This window comes from Lineus longissimus, chromosome 17 (assembly GCF_910592395.1).
Source record: "Lineus longissimus chromosome 17, tnLinLong1.2, whole genome shotgun sequence".
Classification (NCBI taxonomy): domain Eukaryota; kingdom Metazoa; phylum Nemertea; class Pilidiophora; order Heteronemertea; family Lineidae; genus Lineus; species Lineus longissimus.
In genome coordinates, this window is record NC_088324.1 from 10,929,627 (window position 1) to 10,939,524 (window position 9,898).

General features: G+C 41.7%; 2 protein-coding genes and 1 pseudogene across 3 annotated transcripts; 1 reads left to right on the forward strand and 2 right to left on the reverse strand.

Moving 5' to 3' along the window:
• Positions 1–767: 767 nt before the first annotated feature.
• LOC135501526 (large ribosomal subunit protein uL18B-like) lies at positions 768–3,455 on the reverse strand. The gene is made up of 6 exons (XM_064793678.1): positions 3,350–3,455; positions 2,623–2,692; positions 2,098–2,348; positions 1,582–1,784; positions 1,202–1,379; positions 768–1,006 (listed from the first exon to the last, which is right to left on the reverse strand). The coding sequence occupies exons 1-6, from the start codon at positions 3,350–3,352 to the stop codon at positions 818–820; spliced, it is 894 nt and encodes a 297-aa protein (XP_064649748.1). The 5' UTR covers positions 3,353–3,455; the 3' UTR covers positions 768–817.
• Positions 3,456–3,645: 190 nt separating this feature from the next.
• LOC135501274 (N-glycosylase/DNA lyase-like) lies at positions 3,646–6,711 on the forward strand. Of its 2 annotated transcripts, none has more exons than XM_064793302.1 (6): positions 3,646–3,803; positions 4,210–4,321; positions 5,120–5,264; positions 5,409–5,458; positions 5,851–5,904; positions 6,270–6,711. In XM_064793302.1, the coding sequence occupies exons 1-6, from the start codon at positions 3,724–3,726 to the stop codon at positions 6,330–6,332; spliced, it is 504 nt and encodes a 167-aa protein (XP_064649372.1). In that variant the 5' UTR covers positions 3,646–3,723; the 3' UTR covers positions 6,333–6,711. The 2 variants fall into 2 exon arrangements, with proteins under 2 accessions (XP_064649372.1, XP_064649371.1); XM_064793301.1 differs by having other exon boundaries at positions 4,210–4,981; positions 6,270–6,708.
• Positions 6,712–6,805: 94 nt separating this feature from the next.
• On the reverse strand, positions 6,806–9,112 carry LOC135501272 (tubulin alpha-2/alpha-4 chain-like; annotated as a pseudogene).
• Positions 9,113–9,898: the final 786 nt, after the last annotated feature.

Sequence of the window (9,898 nt, forward strand, 5' to 3'; positions counted from 1 at the left end):
CCATCAACAGTCAAAAGCTGTACCACTTGTGCATGGAAGTATACGGGCCAATATCATTCCCTGGTTATGCACCCAGTGGAGCAAATGCCAATCAAGCACTATCATTTTACTTCTTTCGAAGAAAATATTCCGAAACCTGTGGAAACTACAGCATTTTGCCCTCGCAGTGGAGATTGGGGACTATTGTGAATCAAAAATAATTTGGGACCTCAAACTATGCACCTCCTTCAATCTCCACCTGACGAGCCTCGATTTGGGGGGTTGGGGGTTGACCAATTCCCTGCCCAACAGACATCATGATCCGAACAGGGACAATCAATGCCTTTGGCTTTGATGATTTCATTTGTGATGATTCAAGAAGAATCTACGAAACTCTAATTCAATATGTTGCAACCAAAATTGAGATTCACTTTCAGGATATTTCATGACCAATTGGGAAGCAAAATAGAACGTCACAACCAAACGTAGTGTAGTTGGAGATGACCAAGACCAATGCATTTCTGCACACCATACAATGCCATCAGTTCATGGCAGACGGTGAAAGATCATCCATCCAAGTGGGTTGTAGACAGTGTTGATGATCATCCTAGGACAACCAGAGGGATGTGCCAGTATTGCACTAGCCGGTACACTAGATACCACAACAACACTCGATGGCAGATCAAGGTGTCTGTGGCTCATGCACTGACAACAAGCTGCAGCACACTCTCAACCAGGAATCAAGTTGTAACCAACATCTAGGAAAGGCATTCACAAGAAGACAAATATTATTTCTTTTTTTTTTTATTCTGCCAGATAAATATATCATTTAGTTGTCTCAATTATCAGCCCCACCCGCCAATTTTCTGAGGTGGGCGGCCTTTCGCTGTTTGACGCGGTCATCACGCTGAGCCTTGGACAGCTTGGCACGGTTGTATCTTTTCGACTTGACTTCCTTCTTCTCCTTTGTCCCCCGTGCAGGATTCTCACGAATTGCGGCATGGACCTTTTTATATGTGGGTTCAAGCTGAAAGGGATGGACGAATCAGATTAGCAAAAGAAATTCCCACATATCATTCAGAAGTTTTATCACGCAAAACTCTCTTTCCTCACGCATGAATTACCGTCTTAACTTTGCTTTTCCATTCACCAGAGAAGTTAGGTATGAGCTAAGATCTTGAGTCCATAATGCCTGCCACTAAATGACAAATGAAACACTTACATTATCAGCACTTATGCCACTTTTGATGTACTGTGAAAACTGTCTCTTGTATGCTTCCTCATCGTCTTCTTGCAGGACATTCATGTAATCAGAGACGTGGCCACCAAAGATGTGTTTTCTATGGATCTCGGCATTAAACTCCTTGCTTTCAGAGTCATATCCTGGGAATCGACGGTTACTGGAAAGAAGAGAATCAGTTGACTTGCGACATCTGAACAAAGAAGATTTACAACACACTCAAGGTTGATTAGTGTCCTAGTTTTAACTGAATGTTGCTTCGAGGACAGTTACAGTTCACTCAAGATGCCAGGGGTTCACCAGAATCAGCAAAACATCTGGGGTTTTTTTCAGACTAAAGCACAACATTAAATATTCTGTACCTGTGTGGGATGTCTAATCCACCATCAACAGCACCCTTGAGTGCACCGAAGATACGTGCTCCTGTGGTTGTGCGAGCAAGTCCAACATCCAAGTAGCAACGGAATGCACCTGGCTGGCCATCCTCGCTCTCTACATAGTAGTCTTCACCGTTCACCTCATCAACACCTTTGTAGATGCTGTCGAGATTTAGTTTCTTCAGAAGCTGTGAAGGACAAATGTTAATGCATCATTACATTGGTAATATCTTCTACAACACAAAGGCATTTAATTCTTAATAAAAATAATGAAATGATTTATATCCCAACATCATCATAAATCCTTGTGGCCCTTTGCCTTTTGTAGAAATTGAATACTTATACTTATGTGTGTGCAAAACCAACATAATCAAGAATTCCCCAAAACATTTAGTTATATGTATCTCACAATGATTTCAAAATAAGAATGTCCGAAATAAAAGATGATACAAGCACTTAACGTGTCCAAAATAATTCAACCTGCAATGCCCGATAACTTACCCTCCTTGCCAGGAGTAACCCTGTGCAATAGGCAGCAGCATAATTCGTCAACCCGGCCTTCAAGCCATATTTGGGGAGCTCATGGGCATAGGCAGCCTCCATCACATAGTCTCCCTCGATTCTGGCGTATGCTACCTGGCATGTGATGTCTTTGTTTGAGAACCGGACAACCAGCCTGTATTTTGGGGTGTTGTATTTGTTTTTGTCCTGGATGCAAAGCTTCTTGCGGGCAAAGTAGTCGGTCTTGAATTCTAAAAGAGAACATTAATCTGATTTTTTATTTATAACTGAATAGAATAGCAGCACAATGCAATCTCCAAGCTAAATTCCTCTTCATAGCTGTCTTGACATTTAGTGCAGTGTGGCGACATCCTTACTCGGTATGTCCTATGCAACTAATTTTTCTGTTGTTGACCCTTCCACTTCACATGGCACAGTAAAATAAGTTATGGGGCTGCCAAGGACAGCTCTGTATTGCCATCCTAGGTGGTACCGACATATCTAGAAAAGGGCCTATTCACTCACCTCGCCTCCTCCTGAATTTGACCTGGAACCTCTTGAAGTAGGCCTTGTTCTTGACAACTTTTACGAACCCCTGCCAGAAAGATAGGTTCAGAAATATTAATAATGGAATGATTAGGTTCATGTGAATGCAAAAAGTAGTAGGCCTAGTCATAGATTATGGAAGAAATGAATACATTTCGTCATTTACATGTGAAACTGAAAGAACCGGGAAAGCTGCTAACTTCACGATGCATGAATCCATCATGCTCACACACACACTTCACATATAGTTGACAGTGTGGTGAGTGTCGCTGTCGGCGCGACGACACCCAGCCAGGATGATGATGCCAATATCGACGACAGTCAGTCAACCCTGTCCCTGGCCTGTAGTGTAAGTGTACTAAGTCGACAGAAATCAGCATAAAGCATGGGGCCCTTAATAGCCTAGTTCACAACAAATACGATACGCCAATAATAATGCGGCCTTTGATCTCTGGCTATGCATTGTATGCATGTCATGTCCACGTTGCAGTGTTGCACATGCTCTTCCGACATACAACGACATACACACGTCATGTACAAAATGCACTACGAATACACATACAGCGAAGGAAATATCACCCGGACACCACCCAATAATCCTCCCCTTTCTCCTTCAAAATAACTCATCGTACACTGAAACTTCGTCAACCTGGAGAAATGTATTTAACATATATATGCACAAATAATTTTTAATCAAAATGTGTACCATATTTAGGTTTTGAGGGACTTTCTCCACTCAATTTTTGATAGCTTCGGCTTGGGGGCTGGCTATTTTCTGAAAGGATGAAGGTTCGGCGCATGCGCGAAAATTTTATATTTTGGCGAATATCTCCAAAACGGCTAAATTAATCGGTTTAAAACGTCGCCTATATAGCAATGAAGTTATAAGCTTGACCTTTACAAAGTTTCATGTCATCATATCACTTATTTGTCTGCGAATAACGAATTTCTGCTCTCATCCTGAACCCCAGTTGAAATTTAATCCTGGGGACGAATCAAAGATGGCTGCGCCCACAAAAATAGAAAAATTTCCGAAAATTTCCTTATTATTTTCCGTTTCTAAAACAATCTAGGGAAATTATGGCAAGTTGGTGGCGTCTACCTTGTAAAACAAGTGATATTCGACTCGATATATTACTTGCTTGCGGCCAGTCGTTCAGGTAAGTCGAAAGATCAATCTAGTAACCTCTCCGACTCTGTAAACATGTATCATGTACACGAGTGTGTCTACAGTGTGTATCAAAAAAGTGGCAGATAAGATGGTGCATTTTACAGTATACATACACGTGGCAGTTCGATCAGTTTATTCGAGCAGGTTCCGTTTGCGCGACAATCATGATATGCTCCAAAATTAGCTGAAGTAATGGCCGTGCTGGCCCCCTCCACTGACGCCCTGATGTAACTCTTTTATAGGACAAGCATGAGTCTGAGAATGCCTGTGAAAATTTGGTGGCTCGAAGTACTTCTGTAGCTTCTTGTTTTCTTTTTCAGAACGACAGAAGCGTCAAAGGAATTACTCCTTTAGAGAGCAACAGCAGTTAAATTTTCCCCCTTTTTTTTTTAAAGGTGGAGGGAAATATCACCGGCAGTTTGGAGGGGTGTCCTTGTTGGTCGTGTGTGGACTCTCAGGCAAACAGATGAAGAAATTCTTTACCAAGTCAAAGGACCAACCAATGCTGTGAGGTTTGAAAATGGCTCTGTGGCAGTGCCAAGAGAACCTCTTCCAATTAAATCAAAAAGGGGAAAAGAGCTGAAACAAAAAAATGAAGATTCAAAAAGTACCGATAAGGTGATTGTGAAGCAAGAATCCAGCCTCATCATGAAAGCTGAGAAAGACGAAAATGTTGATGATGCGTCATCTGTTTTGAACAACTCAATTTTGCGTGATTATTTTCAACTTGATGTTGACTTGAAAGCATTATATTCCCAGTGGAGTGCTGCTGATAAAAATTTTCAACAAGTTGCATCAGATTTTCCTGGTGTGCGGATGCTCAGGCAAGATCCTGTTGAAAATTTGTTTTCTTTTATATGCTCGTCAAACAATCACATATCTCGCATAAGCGGAATGGTGGAAAAACTTTGTCAAAACTATGGTGAGGAAGTTGCAGAGTTAGATGGTGTCTCCTATTATTCATTTCCAAACATTCTGACACTTTCTGGTGATGGCATTGAACAGGAGTTACGAAACTTGGGATTTGGATATCGTGCAAAATTTATTTCAAAGTCAGCAAAGTATATCTGTGAAAACAAAGATGATGGCTGGCTCAATTCTCTGAGATTGGAACCATATGAGGTGGCCAAGCGTGAACTGATGAATCTTTGTGGAGTTGGTGCTAAGGTAAGAAAAGAGACGATGAATGGAACTCATCAATAGTCAAATATTCTGCAGGAAAAAGCAGTTAAAATCCATTTTGGAAAAAATGAGATGATTATTAGTAAAAGTGATTTTGACAGTAAACTTGTTTTAATCTTCAAGGTAGCAGACTGTGTGTGCCTGATGTCTCTTGACAAGACAGGAGCAATCCCAGTGGACACCCATGTCTGGCAGATAGCAATGCGGGAGTACATGCCAAAATTAAGCAAGGCCAAGTCACTTACTGACACTATCTATAAGGAGATAGGTATGTATTTAAAGTGAATTTTGTACAAATGCACGCAATACAATAAGAAAACTGCACGAGTGGCTGATCCGAGTATCCAGATTTCAGAGATGTTCTCTGACCTTTTGAAATTCTGTCATATACTGAATCTGTTCTTTCTTCTAGGGGACTTCTTTCGTGATCTTTGGGGGGATTATGCTGGATGGGCACATTCGGTAAGTTTTGTTGCTTTTATCATCACCTCTAACTCACGGATGTACCGCTGTCATATCCGATTGATGCCAGTCATGTTCCGTGGGGGATATCTCAGGATCATAGGGGGATGTGGTGGCACAGTTGCAATTGAAATGTCAAGTTGCAGGAGTAATTGAATGTGTGACCGGGACTGTAGGCTCTAGAAAGTTGTCGATGATGCTTTTTGCCAGAAACAAATTACGTGTACTGTTTCGCTGGATGTGTGTTTCTCTAACTCAAGTCATTATGGATCCCATTATAAGATTTGGTTGCTGTGCTGTGTCTCACCCATATAACGAATCTTAAATTGCATTCAGTTTTTAGTTGCCGTCTTCATTCCACATCATACATGCTACCACCTTTTTTTCTGCAGGTTCTATTTAGTGCTGACCTCAAGAAATTTCAAGATCTGAAAACACCACCAAAGGTAAATAATTGATCAGAGTCTCATTTCACATTACTTAGGGTATTTCTCAGTAGTCTTTAGCTCAATTCAGGTCATTCATGCAAGTTTCAATTGTCTTGTATAACAATTAGGAAATTGGGGAGGAGATCATGATCTGGCAACTGGTATCAAAATGACTTCATGAACACAGATTTCAGGGTTCAAAATTCTTGACCATTGGGTTTCGCATGTGATCCAGATTAGTCCAATCTGTGACTCTTATTTGCCAGAGGAACTACTGGGTCGTATGTGATATTTTGGCTTATGGGCAAATGTTCTTATGGAAAAGACACAGTGTCAGTGTTAGATCAGTGAAGGTTGTGATGCGGCTGTCATCTTTTTTCCAGATCAAGAGAACAATCAAGGTTAAAGATGAACTCGTAAAGACGAAGAAAGCCAAGAAGAGATAAAGGATGAACTCGGTGCAAAAACATTTGACAATAAGGTCTAGGATGTGCAGAAAACTGACTGGAGTTTAAAAAAACTTGTGGACTCTTACTAATACTATGGCTATCTGTGAAAGGCTTTGTGGGGCTTTATTTTTGATAAGTTTGCTAAACCTCTTCACTAGTATTCTCCAGTGATGGACATCAGTTCCTATGCTTGAAATATCTTTGAGCTTGCTGACCAGTGTCACTGATGATCAGTACACAAACAAGATGAAATGAAGATATCAGATCCTTTTGAATTTTTTTTATTTGCAGCCACAAATATACAATTTTATACACACAGAATCATTGTAAAAGTATATAGGAATGCTTTTTTGGCCAAATTTGTCAATAAATAAGGTATTAAATCACAGATTTACTTTTAAATGACTGTTCATCTTATTGAAAGAGTTGAGTTACCAAGTTTGTGGATTTAGGGAGTCTGGGTGCCTGGCATGGATTGTCTAGTATTCGTCACCACCTTCTTCCTCAGCCTCCCCCTCGACGGAATCAATACCAACCTCTTCGTAATCCTTCTCAAGGGCAGCAAGATCCTCACGCGCCTCAGAGAATTCACCTTCCTCCATACCCTCTCCGACATACCAGTGGACAAAGGCACGCTTGGCATACATCAGATCAAACTTGTGATCAAGACGAGCCCAAGCTTCAGCAATGGCAGTGGTGTTGCTCAACATGCAGACCGCACGCTGCACCTTGGCCAAGTCACCTCCTGGGACAACAGTGGGTGGCTGGTAGTTGATTCCGACCTTGAAACCAGTTGGACACCAGTCGACAAATTGGATGGTCCTCTTGGTCTTGATGGTGGCAATTGCAGCGTTTACATCCTTGGGGACAACATCTCCACGGTACAGCATGCAGCAGGCCATGTACTTTCCATGACGAGGATCACACTTCACCATCTGGTTGGCCGGCTCGAAACAGGCGTTGGTGATTTCAGCGACAGAGAGCTGCTCATGGTAGGCTTTCTCGGCAGAGATGACTGGAGCATAGGTGGCCAGAGGGAAGTGGATACGTGGGTATGGCACCAAGTTGGTCTGGAACTCAGTGATATCGACATTGAGTGCACCATCAAAGCGGAGAGATGCAGTGATGGAGCTGACGATCTGACCGATGAGCCTGTTCAAGTTGGTGTAAGTTGGGCGTTCAATATCCAAGTTACGGCGACAGATGTCATAGATAGCTTCATTGTCGACCATGAAAGCACAATCAGAATGCTCCAAAGTTGTATGAGTGGTCAGGATGGAGTTGTATGGCTCAACTACAGCAGTGGAAACCTGGAATGGAAATTAGGATAGATCAGTATAAGATTCCTTGGACAACTTTTCGAGGGCCGGGACTATTTTTGAGAAGCAAAACACCATATCCGTCGTTTCACACAAGTCAAAGTCTTCTTCAGCAGTGCCAGTGGAAAAGAAAATATTGAACAAATCTTGTAAACTAAAGCAATTTTTGGTGATTGTGATATTTTCACTTAAGTGCTGTCTCAATGGTCATGTCATGATGATGGAAGATGACAAACTTTAAATTCTAAGATTTAGGAAGATTCTTTTTTCCAAGTTTAAAGAAACACCTACCTGTGGTGCTGGGTAGATTGCAAACTCGAGCTTGGATTTCTTTCCATAATCTACAGAGAGACGCTCCATCAAAAGGGAAGCAAATCCAGATCCACATCCTCCACCGAAACTATGAAAGATTAGGAATCCCTGGAGACCAGTACATTGGTCAGCCTGAAAATAATTGGAATCATAAGAGTATGTCTTGTGAAAAGGAATAGACCAAATAAGTAATTTTTAAATGAAAAACTCGTCTCGACTGCAATGACACATTGACAATGTAGGCTACATAACTGATGAATTTAGTATCATTCATAGTTAGACTATTTTGCCTAGACAGCAGCTGCTGTCTCGACAAAAACAAAACAAGCAGGTTGTGACTCTGTCCTGTAATTCTGTAGTCATCTCCTCTATAAGACACAAGATGCAGGCTGTATCGGTCCCGTCTTCAGTTGTCTCCTCAAAGACAAGAGACATGCAGGTTGTGACTAAGACTTACCAACTTACGGATCCTGTCAAGGACCAAGTCAACAATCTCCTTTCCAATGGTGTAGTGACCGCGGGCATAGTTGTTGGCAGCGTCTTCCTTGCCGGTAATCAGCTGCTCTGGGTGGAACAGTTGACGGTACGTTCCAGTTCTCACCTCATCTAAAGAATGGAACCAGTTAATGAGTCATTGATTGATGAACTTCATCAACTCTCATCTGAAGGAACCAAACTGGGGTCATGCCAGTTAATATTTACAAAAGATACCAATTTGACAGTTGAGTTGGGTTGGTCTGCAATTTTTAAGAGAACATGATACATGGTGTCCATCACAAAATCATTGTGTGCTAAATTTATTACCTCCTGCAGTGATTGAAATTATGAAAACACAGTCTCTCATGACAAAGGACAGTATATTTTGTAGTGTGTACCCAGTTCAACAGTCAATCATTGGTCGCTGCCTTTGTTTTTTGTCACAACTCACCAACAACGGTTGGCTCCAGGTCCACAAAGACAGCTCTTGGGACGTGTTTACCAGCACCAGTCTCACTAAAGAAGGTGTTGAAGGAGTCGTCTCCACCTCCAATGGTCTTGTCACTTGGCATCTGGCCATCAGGCTGGATACCATGTTCCAAGCAGTACAACTCCCAACAGGCATTGCCAATCTGAACACCAGCTTGTCCAACATGGATGGAGATACATTCACGCTGAAGGAAAGTTAGTTATAGTATTTTAAAACCAGATTGCAGATGCCAGATGCTGGCACAACCAGACCTGATGAGAGTGTAGATACTCAGCATACTGTCAGTGTCAAAACCAGACCTGGACTTGTCTGTTAGAATGATTCTGCAGTGATTGACATATTCCCCTAAGACGTAGGGCCTGCATGCCTGATGTCGGATGTACTGACACGCGGTGACACCGGTGTGTGATGGGCCTAGCAGAGCCAGATTCAGACTCAGAGACCCCTATTGGCAAATTTTCAAACTTTATCTTGCCTACTTGGCTCCTGCCTATGGTCTCCCTTTAACTAACTTACCATTTTGTGATTGTTAATTCTTGTTTAAATTTGACAAAAATGGCAATTTTTATCACTGTTTTCACAGATTGTTTGCAACGAGACGTTTGATGAACCTCTACACAAACATAAATGACGTTGTGACGTTTGCGATTCAGCTTTTATAAACACAGGAATCTACGTCGTGGTGCATCACGCACATCCAGCATTGTTGCAGGACGTAATCCATCAAAATCCATAATTGTTGGGGACGTAGATCAAGAGTTCTAAGTAATCAAACAAACCAATGAATACAATAAAGGAAAGATATCGATTAGGTCTCGTCTGGAACAATTTCACGGAGTATTTTTGCGGTTGCAACATTCAAATCTACCGCAAAAATAACTTTAGCCAATTCAACAAAAGAACAGCGGTCAGTTATATTTCCCCACAATGCAGTGCGAAATTCTAGGCGGAAGTTGAAGTGCGGA